The sequence below is a fragment of the Pezoporus occidentalis genome, unplaced genomic scaffold (assembly GCF_034315485.1).
Source record: "Pezoporus occidentalis ecotype Australia unplaced genomic scaffold, CSIRO_AGI_Poc_V1 ctg93, whole genome shotgun sequence".
NCBI lineage: Eukaryota > Metazoa > Chordata > Aves > Psittaciformes > Psittacidae > Pezoporus > Pezoporus occidentalis.
Window position 1 is genome coordinate 4,641,116 of NW_026916294.1, and position 14,255 is coordinate 4,655,370.

Consider the following 14,255-nt stretch of genomic DNA (forward strand, 5'->3'; position numbering starts at 1 on the left):
ACTCTAGCTGTCCTTTATAGCTTTACCAATGCTTCTTTAGCTAAGGTCCCTGTGGTGGAAAATTCCAGTAAAACAAACAAGACCTGGCTCTGTGCAAGGTGGTTGCTCAGTTTAAAGTGAAAAGCAAGTTTTCAAGAACAAGTTCAATGCAAAGGAGTGTTATAGAAGTGGGAAAAGCATGAGTCATCAGAAACCTTATGGGACAGAACACCGAAATATGGGAAAGGCCTTAGAACTTGGGGTAGAGCCTGTGCTGCTGAACCTTAATTGTGCATTCTTAATAGGCAGTGTGAATGAGAATTAATCTTCTCCAACTTGAATGCTGCAATTACTACTCTTGGCTTTCTTCCAGTGAGATGATGCATAGCTACCAGCTTTGTCTAAGGAACCTGCAAGAAATGTGAACTATGCCACTATTGCCTTAAGGAGTAATAAGTGACTACAGATGTTAGATTTGAAGTACTTAGATTTTTCCCACTGCAGAGGGTCAGCCTGAGACACTCAGAAGTTCATTAAGACACTGTGCTAGTCATCGGATCCATTTAGGGTGCCCAAGATTTCCAGATTCCCCACTGCAATGAGGAACCTAGATGCCAGTGATTCTTAAGCCCAGTCCAGTCCTGTGCTAGATCTAGGAAGACTGGATAGTGCAAGAAACCTGTCAGGAGGTCAACTGGAAAGAAACCAGACTGATTGCCATGGCAGTCTTGCTCATCAATAAGTCACTGAAAGTAAGTGTTTCTGCAAAATACACAGGTATTAATTGACTCTTTCTGATGGAAATCTGTTCCACTGGGAAATACTGGACTGAGACATAGGTACTGATGACCTTGTCAGCAACCTTCCCTGAAAGCATTTACATTCTCTATAGCAGATTACCAATGCTCCTTTGGACTTGATTTGCAAAGTCATGCTGTATCTCTAAGAGGTTTTCCGTCTACAGCTTGTACAGGTTGAGGTGCAACTCATATAGGATCCCTTTGGTTTTCACTACTGCCATGTGGAAGATAACTGAACTTGGGACTTACCTCTGCTAATTCGCTGTTTTTCTCCAGAAAGGATTCCTGGCGTATCAATGACGCTGATGCTCTCTAACACAGGATTCGGTAGTTGGGCACAAACGAACCTGTGTGAAAATAAATGTGCTTAAAATAAAAGCAAAAGCTATTTATGATGTGCTGAACATCACAGACAGCATGGGACAAGCCAGGCTTTCATATCACTAACAAGTCTTCAGTTTGAGCTTGGAAGCTGTTGTTGATTTAAAGAAATGACAGGGAAGCCAGAACTGAGCACTTTCTCTATTTTGCTGCTTCTAGAACATGGGTCTCAGTCATGATCTAAGACAGGTTTTTTTTTTATGTGGCTCCCATATTGCAAATTATTAATGAAAATGTGGAAATCCAAATGTTTTCATTTGCTGTTTAGATTTTAGCAGAAAGTGGTACTTATTTTTCTTCACTTAAGCACTCCCTTGCAGACTCCTGAACTCAAATGAAGTGAAATAAAACTAGTTTAGAAATAAACTGACAATGTTATAAGATTTTTGTTCTCTTTTAAATCTGGTCTTCAACAGACAAAGTGTTCTGTCCTTGGACCACAGAAATCCTAAAGCATAGGCAGCATGAGATCTCAACAAGTTGCTTAGTCTATCCTCCTGCCTCAAGGCAGGATTAATCAGATATTTGTCTAAAGTGTTCTTCAAATCCATAACAATGCAAACCCACCATTGGCTGGGAGTCTACTACATTACTTAATTATCCTTAGAGCAAACCCTCTTTTTCTTAATGTGTAATCTGAATCTCCTGTGCTACAATGCCTTTCAGTCTCAAACACAGCAGATGTAGAAAATGATTTATTTTCCTCTCTTGTCACAATATATGCTATTGTCACCCTGTCTCCCTTCAGTCTTTCCTCTGAAGAGTGGTGTTTTTTGTGGGTTTCCCCTTCACCTCTTTCAGTTCTCTCTAGCTGCCTTTCCAGCTCATTTCTAAATCCCTGAAGACCTTTGCACCTTTCCTTTGGGTCCTCAAACTGCTTCACATATTTCTTCAGGCATGATGCCCCAACCCGACATGTTGCTCCAGCTGTGACCTTGCCAGCAGTGAAGAGAGTGGATGGATTGCTCCTTATCTATTCCACATGACAGTCCTGTTTATGTATCTCAGTAAGATGTTTGCTTTTTTAACAGCAGTGTGACACTGTTGACTTGCATTCAGTTTGTAATTCACTCCTCCTCGCTCTGCAGCTCTGTTTCTGCATAACCACTCTTTAGCTAGTTGTTCCCCACCACGAGTCTATGCAAATCACTGCCTATAAAGAGTAACTTGTGCTTGTGGGCTGCAGCTCATCTATTTCAGTTGCTGGTAACAGCAAAGGACAGTAAAAGCCAAACCATTTACATAGCTCCTGGTAGCATTTCATGGATAGCCTTTTTGTGATGGCATTCCAGGCAGTTGTAACTGTGTGTGTATGTATACATGTATATTAATAGGGTGGTGTGACATCCAGACGTAAAAACATGTTACTGTGGGAGGAAGCAGAACCACAGGATGGGGATTGGCACAAAGATGCAGTCAAGGCAGACAGAGCCCTGCAGCACTCTGAGTGGCCAGTCCTACTGAAGTCCTTGCATTTGTGAACCCCTCCAAGCTATGCTACAACCTCACCCCGATTTTTCTGCTTGTATGACACCAAGAAGATTCTTGCAAGAGTGAATCATTATGGGTTAGATTAATAAGCTATTCGGCTATTTCAGACCACATATTACAGCCTCTGTCCTGTATCTACAGCTTGGCAGGTGGCACCAAGGAGCATTTCTGAATGTGTAACACCTCGTGTAGAAGCAGGCTGGTTTGATTCTCCTATTGACTGCCAGGCACAGCAGCAGAGAACAAAAGGCTCCAGAGGTCATGTTATTCCCCTTTCCTGGCAGCCCAAGTTTGCTCTCCATTGCTACAGACCTGAGCATTCTTTATGGTCTAGTATTAAATGGCTCAGGCAAGGGGATTTCCTACCAGTTTCTCTAGGGAAAGTACTCCATGGGAGATTTCAGATACAAGGTCAGAGGCCAGCACGAGTGAGTGCTTTCTGGCTCTGTTGGCAAGGTTAAGCCTGCTGCCTTCCTGCTGTCCACGCAGAACTGCAGGACCTCAGGGAGCATGACCTAATTATCTCTGGGGCCATATGAAGGGAAGAATGTGGTGCCAAACTAGACTTTCACTACCTCTGCAGACAGAGCATGGGGCTGAAAGAGGAACCTGTTATCCATGATGTCTCCTGTTGTTGACCACACAAAAGCAGGACTGACTCCACCTTAGCTTCCCAAGATGGGGGGGGAGGAGGAGTAGGAGGAAGCTTGCAACAAAGCCAATGTGATATGAAAGTAATGGCCAAGATTCCTGATTTTGCTCCAGGCCCTTGGTGCCAAGTAAGTCCTCCTGATAATTAAGTGCAACCTGTAATCTCTCTGCTGGGATCCCTCCAGAGCTGGGGTATTGCCACCAGAGTTAGAGTGAGGAAAACAAGCTCTTCTCACATAGCCAGGAACCACCCGAGGCAAGGAGACAGGATACTGCAGAGCTACTATTCTCCTTTTCTCCCTGGGCAACTTGTCAGCCCTACCTCTGCCTTCAGCCAGGAAGATATGGGCAGGCACTTGGTCTCTTGGGAATGAAGGGAGGGAGGAGACAGGCTCTGAGCAGCACAATTAGCTGCTGTCTCCTAGCCAAATCATGCCTGTACCACTCTTCCCTTGTTTCCTGGAAGGCAGCAGATCCTAGTCTCTGCCGGGAAAGGGAGTAGCAGCAGAGGCTGGATGCTCACTCCCTCTGCTCCTCTACTTCGCCTCCCCTGGAGCAGCAGGCTCTGTACCCCATAGGACATAGTGCTGTGGTCTGTCACCTCTCAGCTGCAATGAGCACGATCTGTATGAATGCCATGGCCTTGTGCAGCTCTTCTCCTTTCCACCAGAGCCCATAATCAGTTGTTACCTTTAACCACCATGGGTGAAGCAAACTTGCCCATGGTTGCTCTCTTATCTCAGTTTAGAAGGGTGGCTCCTGGCAATTATCTCTCTTCTCCAAGTTTCCTGATCACAGCCTTCTATCTGAGGTCAGCGCCTTAGCATGCACATACCAGCAGCAAGATATGTGCAAGGCAGACACATCTTTGCACTGTCTCTTGCCAAGAAGCGAGGCCCACAACAGGAGTTAAGTTTGGTGGCTTGATCCAATCCAGTGGGTGCACCCTGTCCTACATCAGCTAAATTTCTGGTTCTTGGACAATTCTTCCATGCACTTAGTTTCTTAACCTCACTTGGAGTATTGTGTGCAGTTCTGCTGTCCTCAACATATAAAGGACATGGAACTGTTGGAACAAGTGCAGAGGAGGCCATGAGGATGATCAGGGGACTGGAGCACCTCCCACATGAAGATAGGCTAAGAAGGTTGGGGTTGTTCAGCCTGGAGAAGAGAAGGCTGTGTGGAGACCTCATTGCAGCCTTCCAGTATCTGAAGGGGGCTATAGGGATGCTGGGGAGGGACTCTTCATTAGGGACTGCAGTGATATAGGACAAGAGGTAATGGGTTAAAACTTAAACAGGGGAAGTTTAGATTGGATATAAGGAAGAAGTTCTTTATTGTAAGGGTGGTGAGGCCCTGGAATGGGTTGCCCAGGGTAGTTGTGAATGCTCCATCCCTGGCAGTGTTCAAGACCAGGTTGGACGAAGCCTTGGGTGACATGGCTTAGTGGGAGGTGTCCCTGCCCATGGCAGGGGGGTTAGGAACTAGATGATCTTAAGGTCCTTTCCAACCCTAACTATTCTATGATCCTAATTAGCTGGGTATTATCATCTGCATCTTCAGCATTGTGATGCTCACACTGCTGAGCTGGTGGCCCTTAGTGTGTTTTCCTTTGCCAGTTTAGAAACTGTTACCCCCCCACACACACCTTTTTTCTATCTGTCAGCAGAAAGATGCTAATCAGCTGTTGTGGCTATTCCCTGCATTGCAAGCAGAACTGCACTTGTGTTGAATCACTGCTCTGTTCCTCTGCCCTGCTCTGTCCTCCTCTCACAGGAGGAGAAAGAGGAGGAGAGTAACAAGACCACAGCATGATACAGTGAACTAGGCTGATGGATGTAGAGATCCCTTGCTGTATTAGGAGCAAATTGCATTCAGAAACCATCGATCAGTCCAGTTCAGGAATGGCTGCTTTTTTTACCTTCCATGTCTGGCCTCCTTACTCCTGATGTTGCTTCTTCTCTCACTGAACTGTCTGCCAGCTGTGGCTGTTCCTGGCTATCAGCAGAGCTGCTCTGAATTATGTTCTCTTCATTGCTATCTCTGCACTCCATGCAGGAGACCTGTTACTTTCTTAGGGCAAACCACATTCCTTCCCTGATGTAGGGAGGGGGCAGTCACCTGACCTAACTGTCAGCCAGATACAGATGTTCTGGGTCCTATAAAATACTGAAAAAGTCTGCCTAGTGCAAAACCATGTTCATGTATTTGAATTATGAGCCTGTGTAGTGATCAGAGATTGCTTCCTGAGGCACTGTGAAGTTTTCTACATAGTAGTGACTCCAGCTAGCTCCCTCTTCTCTTGTCAAGATAAGAGAAGACTCAGCCTTCCCTGCCTCACTGCAGCCTGCAACACTCCTGTGGTCAATGCTGGTTGGAGATGCTGCACTCTCACGATAGACTCTAAGACTGGAAGTCAGAAAAGGAGCCAAAGCCCAGCTTTCCAGCTTGTTTGGCTGAGCAGCTGCCATGTTTGCAATGTCTCTCACACTGTGTTAGCAGGGAAGGCCTTGATGAGGGGTGTAGTCAGTTTGTTCCCATCTGCCTGCTGTAGCACAGCTCGTGCTCATCTAGGATATGGGTGTGTGCTGCTGGCTTCCTGCAAGGCCTAGATCCGAAACTCAGTATGGTTCAGATGGGTCTAGGGGATGGAAAGGTTACATTCATCACATTACAGAGCCACTGTCCAAGCCACTGCTATGGGTTTGTTTTCTCACAGGAAAGACATTAGAGCTGAGGTCAGTTTGCACCTAAGGTTACACGCATAAGGCATCAGAACGGGGAGAGCCCAGGTTTGTTCCAAAGGTGACTTTCAAGCAATGTTTAAAAATTAAAAAACACAAAGATGTGCATTTTTTGGGCAAATTTCACTTCTCTACTGACTTCAGCGGCTACAACTGGTTGGACTATTTAGTTTCAGGGAACTGAACTGACTGCAGAGTAGAAGAAGCTAGGAACAAAAATAAGGAAGAGCAAAGTATACTAATGAGATTTATCTCTAGACTCCTATAGGATGAACTTAACAAGCTGTGTGACAGTTTGTTCAAGTAAAATGAAGGTTTGTCTCACTTGAATTTGTTAATCTGCAGTGAGTGACTTATGTGCACCTGGTAGCACTGGAATGGCTTTGCATCAGCTATGCAGATGGGGGAAAAGGAATAGCGTAACACCTTACCCCTTTAAATTGCTAGCTATGCTGCTCATTAGGTTCTAGATTTATTCTCCAGAACAACTAAGTTCTTGAGTACTGACCTGTTCAAAAAGGCATTGCCAAAGGCGTTGAGTTTCCTGAATGGTTTTTTGGGATCCACCACCAATGCATTTCCAGGAACGATTCCTTCCACATCTCCTTGCATGACTGCTATAAAGGAGTCAGTTGTAGGCTCTGGTCCAATCCTCATCCCTGGGAAATCCTGCTCCAGCAGGTACCTGTAGGTGGAAAAACAAAAAGGGTGTGGTCATGAGACATGAACCACCTAAGGCCTACATGAGTTGTACTGAGGATTGCAGTGTAATTCCAAAGCTCCAGAGTATGGATCCTTCTGAGGCTATTTTTAGCACTGTCACTGAATTGTTTGATAAATGTCATGGTAGCTTTTCTACTCAGGACCTCCCCGTTTAAAGCTTCCTTACTTCAGATGGATTAAGAAATTGAGATGATTATAGCTGCTGGGAAGAGAGTCTCATCACGTTTGATCATTTTGTGCATGTTAATCCTCAAGGCATTTGGAACAGACTTAGCTCAGCAAAGTAAAATCAGCAGTTCACTGCAATCACAGAGTTAATCCTGAAACCTTGCTGGCCTTCGGTGCCCATAGCAATTACTCTATTGCTGCTCATTTCAGACGACTCATCCAACTAATATGCTTAGCCCCTCATTCAAATCAGTTGCTCATACGCCAGCTTCTCCTGTACTTGACTCTTGAAGATTCAAGTGTCCCTTGCGTGCTTCTGCAATGCATCTACAGGTCTGCATTACAGACTGCTCAAGCACACTGAGCATAAGCATGCGGGTGGCAGAGTATACCCCAATGTTTGTTATCAACCTCAACAGAGCAGTAGAGTACAGCACCCCTTATGATTTCCTCAGCCTCTGGCAGCTTCTCTGAAGGTACAGTTTGGCAAATCTCAGGGCATGGTGCTGCAGGCCTGCAAATATGATGCTGGCAGCACATCCTGACTTACCCTGCCAAATTCAGGGTGTGTCAGTGGCGTGCACAGGGACAGCTCCCTTTGGCTCATGAAGGAGCCAAATGCCATCACTGAGGCCAGGTCTATGTCTGTGGGTGCAGAAAACATCACATGCTGGTCCTGTCGTGAAAACTAAGACCACTGTGTACATATGGCTTGCAAAAGGTAGGCCTCAGCATTGGATGGTGTTGGACCACCTGACCTGGTGATAAGCTCTGGGTTGTTACATGAAGAACATAATGATTGACAGGTTATCAAAGTTCATATTCTACTCTGTTGCTTGTTGTCAGCAGTAAGCTGACACTTCTGTTGCCTTAACCTAATCTTTAGTAGGTAGAAAGATACAGAATTGCTGTGATGATAAAAGTACATTCAGGGGATGGGGGGAAAAAGTAAATGGTAGAAGGGTTTTTCATGATTGAGACCAGTAATGTTCACTCAGGTGAGTGAGAGAGGGGAAGTTCCTCCTGGCATGTAAGCTTGTGGTAACTTTCTGGGGCTTCCTGATTTCACCATTATTTTACCAGAGGTAATCACTATCAGTGCTTAAGAACAACAAAAAATTGTGCTTGTTCACCAGGGCTATTTAGTGACACTGTATCACCAAATGCATCTTCAGCTCCCAATGGACAAGTCCAGATTAATTGGATCTAGAGGTAAACCAACCAAGTTCACATCCATGACATACTGCAAATCACTGCTACTTATCTGGCTTGGTACATATTGGTGAAGAGAATGGTGAAGTTATTCTTCCTACAGACAATGATATCCATATTTCCCCTAGAAGATGGCCACCTCCTTTATCAGATACGTTTTAACATGTATTTTTTGTGCCTTTCATCCAAAGTGTTTTCCAAGTCTTCTGCTCACCAGACCACCACCAGAAGTGACTTTTGTTAATGGGAGCAACTTTGACATGAAACAGCAACTGCTTAGCAGTTCCCAAAAAACTGAAATAAACCAGGAAGGAGTCCAGGAAGGGAACAGCACTTTGATGTCCTATACTAGGGTAGATACATCCTATCTACCAAAATCCTACACAGGGGTTCCTTGAACTTTCCTACAGAAGTAGGTCATTATTTAACAAAAGCAGGCAGCAGCTAATCTGGTATGTGCTACTTCCCTGGCTGGTGATCACAATACACCTTCCTGGCAGCTACAGTAACTTTTCTCTAGCTTAAAGCAGCCGAGAACAAGGAGGAGAGGCTTTTCTCCCACCATGGGCTCTGTACACTATCATATAAATGTTCTTGGCTCTATTCCCTGGAAGGCTCTTTACAGTGAAAGAGCTATTTGCTGGGTTAGAAGCCACTTGGCCAGAGTCTGGAACCTAACTCATGCCTCCTGGATGGCTGTTAAGAGATGGTACCCCTGCTGGACATCGCTGCAATGCTAGTCAATGCCACTGGCTTTCCTCTGCTCCTGCTTTGTACTTTGCTTTTGGTCTGACATAACATATTTAAGAGCAATATACAGATGGGCATTCACCGAATCCACAGAATTAAATATGAGTTCTCTTTCAAATACTAGAGAGAAAAAAAAAAACAGGTTTAGATAACAACTGTCAGATGCAACAAGTGGAAGGCTTTTGGGAAACACTCCCAATTCCAGGTCATAGCCTTGCCATAAACAGTAACCTGCTTGTTTTCCTACAAGTTTGAGATGCACGTGTAATATGATAGCTGTTGAGCAACGGGACAAAAAACCCTGGGGTTTGCTTCTCGGAAGCTTTTCTATAAATGACAAAGTCTAAGCTAAAGACCTGCATGTAATAGCAGCACTCTTCCTCCAGGAAGGCTGCTCAAGAGCATTTTATCACAGCTCCACTTAGCTATATTTCAAAGCATTTATGTGGTTTTCTTGCACAAGATTTAAAAGCAAAACAAAACCCAAAAGAAGTAGCTAAAAGCCAATATTAATTGACATAATGTGCAACAAGTGGTATGAAATCAGAGAGATGAAGATCTGCACTTCCTAGCAGCATAGCATCTATTTTAAGTAAGGCTTCTCTGGGAGACTTGGGTACATTGCGCAGCAGGGTGTCTGCAGCACAAGAATCTCATTGTACACAGGACAAATACAAGGGGATTTATTGACACTGTCTGAGGGGAGGAAGGCACTTCTGCTAGGCAGTGACACAGTCTGCTAGCAGAAGCAAGCTAGAGAACACATGCAATTGTCACATTAGTGGGGATTTCTGAGAGAGAAGAGCAAACAGTATCAATGGAAAACACCGATGAGCAGCAAGCAATTCCCCCTGCCAGTGCAGCGTGCCTTACTCTGACCTGCTGAGCACATTTAGGGGCCTGCGGGAGTGACCTGCAGCCTGGCTGGGGAAGCCTGCAGAGACTGCCAGGCCAAGAGGTGAATGTTTCTTTTCTTAATGGCCAATCTGCTTTTTGGAGAAGTATGTGGAGTTAGTATGTAACTGGGAGCATCACATTGTTTTCCTCATTTCAGGCCTGCCCCTGCTCCTGGTGAGGGACAAGGGTAGAAAAGCTGCAGTGGCAGCTTGGCTCAGGGTTAGGGTGGGTTTTGAGCAGCATTGGAGCCAGGGGAGGAGGAGATCCCAGGCTCTCCGGGCAGGAATGCCGCAGGATGTGGGGGAAGGGGCTGCGTGCCTGTGATGAGTCATGCAGGAGCCATGCAGGATGCTGCTGTGTGTGGTAGCAGAGGTGATGCCGACTAGAAAAGGGAAGAAGGGCAGAGCAGGAGGAAATGGTGACAACTGCCTGGTGCAGGCAAAAATGAAAGGTTCAGGGCCACATGGAGAGGTCACACCAGAGCTCTGCATATAGCCTGTAACAAATAGTCTGGAGAGGCCAGGACATGTAAATGATTAGCTGGAGCAAGAAGGGGTGGCTACACCAGAAAAGCAAGCCATGGTGACAGCTAGCAGGGCTCTGGCAGGCTTGTTTATTTTATTAGCAGGATAGCTGGACAGAAGCCATGATTATTTTCAGAAAAAGACCACAGAATCTAAGTTAATTAGGAGACTAATGCTCTGTCCTGCACTCCCACCCTCTTACAGGAAACATAAAAAGCAATAACATCATAAAGGCAGGCTTCAGTGACATCCTGCTGTGGATGTCGGATAGTCTCAGGTAGAAATGTTACCCTGTTCTCATCATCATGTCTTTCAGATCCAGGCATTTCAGAAAAGCCTCAGCCAAATTTATGCTGAGGAGACAAATGGGAGTGAGCAAGAAGAAAATGCAGGAATGGAAAAGCTGCAGTTTATGACACTACATCTTCCACATAGCAAAATAAAGCTAAATCCTCTACGTCCCTGACAGCAGGGGAGAACCAAGAGCCTGGTCCCACTGAAGACAACCCACTGCTCTGGTCTCACCCCACTGGCTTTGCCCACACACAACTCACCTTCTTCCTCCCCACCAAAGCCTCTAGGAATGTTTCTCACTGCTGACCTTGACTGCCTTTTTTCTGCCACCAGCTTCTGATGAGAGCAGCCTCACTGCAACATGCTGCAGCTTTGGTGCTTCAAAGCCTTGCATTTCTTCCTTGTTTCACCTCAAGTTTCCCAAGAACAAGGAGAGATGGCTGGGAGACAAACCCACCTCAGGTACGTGACTAAGATCCTTTTTTTAACAGTGAACTGGGCCCCGAGTTCATTCTACACGAGTGCTTAGTGACACTAAGTAATTTCCCTGAATTGCATGGCAGTACAAGCAGGACGCAATGCAAGAGTGGAATGGGTACATAAGGATAATACTAATTATCTCCCATCCTGACAAGATCACAGAAGAGGTGTCCAGAGGCTGTTTCTTGCTTCACTTTACTGCCCAGACATAATGGGTGTCTCCCCTCCCACTTCCCTTTAAGTCCCCTTTAACTCCTCCCTGCTCTGTTTTAGCTCCCACTTGCCTTCCCACAATAACTCTGGATGCTAATCTGGTGCTTATCCCAGTTCTCTAGTGACCAACACCTGCGAGTTCACACTGAAAGCCTATCACAAGCAGTACTCCTTTTTCTGGCAGCTCTTGCTTTTGGTTGGAAACACAGTGAAGTAACAGACCCTCACATGCCTCCTACTATTAGAGGCCCTGGGGTTCTCAACTTTCGCCTTCTTATGCACTATTTTACACAGAAAGCAGCTCTGCCTTCCTATAAGGCCACCTCAGGTCTATTTCGTTGTCCTGTGAAGTGGAAGCTCCTGATCACTTCTGCTTGACCACAGCCTCTGGGTAGGCTCAGCCCAGCCCTGTGCACAGAGAAGGCTGAGAGAAGACACAAGCATGAAAGAAATGCAGTGGTCAGAACTCAGATAAGCTTGCTGACAGCAGAGCAAAGGGGTTGTGGCCCATGCCACATGAGTGGGATGCCTGCAACATGCCTCAGACACCTGAACTTCTTGCAGAAGCCTCTCAGGCTTATAGAAAAAGGGCTCTACTGAACAGAGAGGGGCAAAGGCAGGAAGTCTGCTAACAACAGCATGCAGGTGAGACTGCAGCTAAATGCTGATGCTGGCAATCCAGGCAGAAGCATTTGGAAGAGATGCTCTAGCTGCACAGCCAGCAACCTCAGGAATGGATATTCAGCAAGCTCCTCATTTTCAGGGGAGGTCCTGCTCTGAGTGTCAGTAACCCAGAGGACAGAAAGAGCCTTTCAAACAGGTTTGGTACCAAGTCACAGAACAAAGATCTGGGGTGGAACCAGACAGCTATGCTAGCTAGCCTCTCTCATGCCTCTTTATCATCTACCTGACTTGCTCACATGACAAAAGCCTTTTTACTCTTAAACTTTGTTTGCCGGGTGTGTGACAAGGTAACAGAAGTGCACTCATTTCTTGGCTCCTGGCCGGGACATTAAGCAGCAGGAATATTACAGCACACAACCCACTGTGCCCCCTTGCATTTCTCAAGGTCACTCTTTAACAGGTACAGCCAATTTGATTCACCTCTCTCTACTCTTCACAGCTCCTTCCTCCCCCCCAAGAAATACTGGTAGAACAAAGGTCTGGCTGCCTGTGGCTTGCATCCAGATTTACACTGGGGTAATTCCACAGATTTCAACACAACCACACCAGAAAAAGGCTGGAATTTAACGCTAAGCTTATGAATCACATAGGAAACACAGACAGCACAGTTTCAGCTATGATCCCAAGAGAAAAGCTGCTGCAAGTTGAACTACCAGCATGGCAGAACAGAGATCCCTGCAACCAAGTCCGGCTGGAAAAGTTTAACCATGTCTTCCACAGCTTCACATCAAGCTGCTGCTGGCAGCTGCCCTTTCTTTACAGTCAGGAATGAACTTACTGCTCCCAGCATCTCAGCAGTGCAAGGACAGAGTTAAAACAGCGCTTACTGTTGGAGTCCTGAAGATGGGCAGGTCTCTTTTGCGCACACATGCTACTCAAGCTAGGTTTTGCACCTTGCTTCTGGGCACGGTGCAGAGAAAGACACAGGAGACCGCTTCCTAGGCGCCCTGGGCCATAGGCTGTCCCACCACCCAAAACTTGAAAACAATGGCTGTCAGAGGGGCTTTACCCTGACCGGGGCAGTCTCAGGGATACCCTGCACCAGGCTTCCAGCAGCCTTTGCACTTTGAACGGACAAGAGGGCCCCAACTGACTCACGTCTCCACACTAATGCCCTGCCTGCATTCCTGCCCCGCATTTGCCACGTCTGTGTTCCATGGGACATCTCACACCACCCTTGTCCTAGCGAAGGAACACTCCCAGAGTCTGAGGGGAGGTGGCTTCCCAACGGAAAGCTGTTAATGGGCACCAGGGGCGCGAAGGGGAGAAGGATCGGGGTGCAAGAAGACGGGTAGGAGAGCAGCCCCACCACAGCCCACGGGCACTAAGGGGGCAGGCATTTACCTGATGAAGGTGGTCTTCCCGGTGGAGTACTGCCCCACGAGGAGCACCATGGGCTTATTGTCGAAATCGGCATCCTCCAGTGCAGGTGAGTGGAACTCATGGAACTTGTAGTGCTCTTCCAGGGGGAGCAGCTTGGTTTTGTAGAGCTTTTTCAGGCCCTCGCTGACCGTCTGGAACACCTCGGGGTCCTTCCTCCGGCGGTCATCGGTGCCCAACCAGCTGAACATCTTGGGGCCGCCTGAAGCCAGCTCCGCAGCGACCACCAATGCTGGGCCGGGGAGGGGGGGGCGGCGGGCCTGGGGTGGGGAGGGGGAAGAGCTGCCGCTGGCTGGGCTGGCTGCGGGACGGGCTATCCCCGCATGCCCGCTCCGTCCGGGAGCGGCGGGGTGACCTGGCAGGCCTCGCTCCCCTCCAACGCCCACCCGCCTTCCGTTACGCGACCCGCACACGGGCGGTCTCAGCGGGGAGAAGCTCGCCGCGGGAGGACTAAAAGCGCCGCCGCTCCTCGCAGCCTCGGCTGAGCGGCGCACGCCGCCTCCTTCCCTTCACGCCGCCGGCTCCCGGCGTGGGCATGCCGCGGAGGCGGGGCGGGCGGCGGCGGCGGCAGCGCCCTCCGAGCGCGGCGGGCGGCGGTTAAGACCTGCCCTACAGGAAATGGGCCGGCGCCGGAAGCCGGCGGGGCCTGGCAGGCGCCGCCCGTTCTCCCCGGCGGGTGAAGCCGCGCAGCGCGGCGCCATCTTGAGGCGGGAGAGGCGGGGGGGCACGACGCCCCCTGGGGGCCGAGGCGGGGTTTTGCAGCCCGGCCGCCATTTTATTGCCTTTCTCACCTCCTTGTAAAATAAACCCCTTCATGTGCAAATTTAACGGGGACTAGGCTGTTTCTGAACCCCGCCACCCCGAGTTGCCACCCCAGACCCCTA

The 14,255-nt window shown here is 47.8% G+C and overlaps 1 protein-coding gene across 1 annotated transcript in view; it reads right to left on the reverse strand.

The window, feature by feature from the left end:
* Window positions 1-13,987, reverse strand: part of EHD3 (EH domain containing 3) — a 30,510-nt gene extending 16,523 nt beyond the window's left edge. Inside the window, exons 1-3 of the mRNA XM_062605829.1 lie at window positions 13,336-13,987; window positions 6,555-6,731; window positions 1,029-1,126 (exon numbers count right to left, since the gene is read on the reverse strand). Coding sequence (XP_062461813.1) covers window positions 1,029-1,126; window positions 6,555-6,731; window positions 13,336-13,562 — 502 coding nt within the window. The 5' untranslated portion in view covers window positions 13,563-13,987. The remainder of the gene's footprint in view (window positions 1-1,028; window positions 1,127-6,554; window positions 6,732-13,335) is intronic.
* Between the last annotated feature and the right edge of the window lie 268 nt (window positions 13,988-14,255).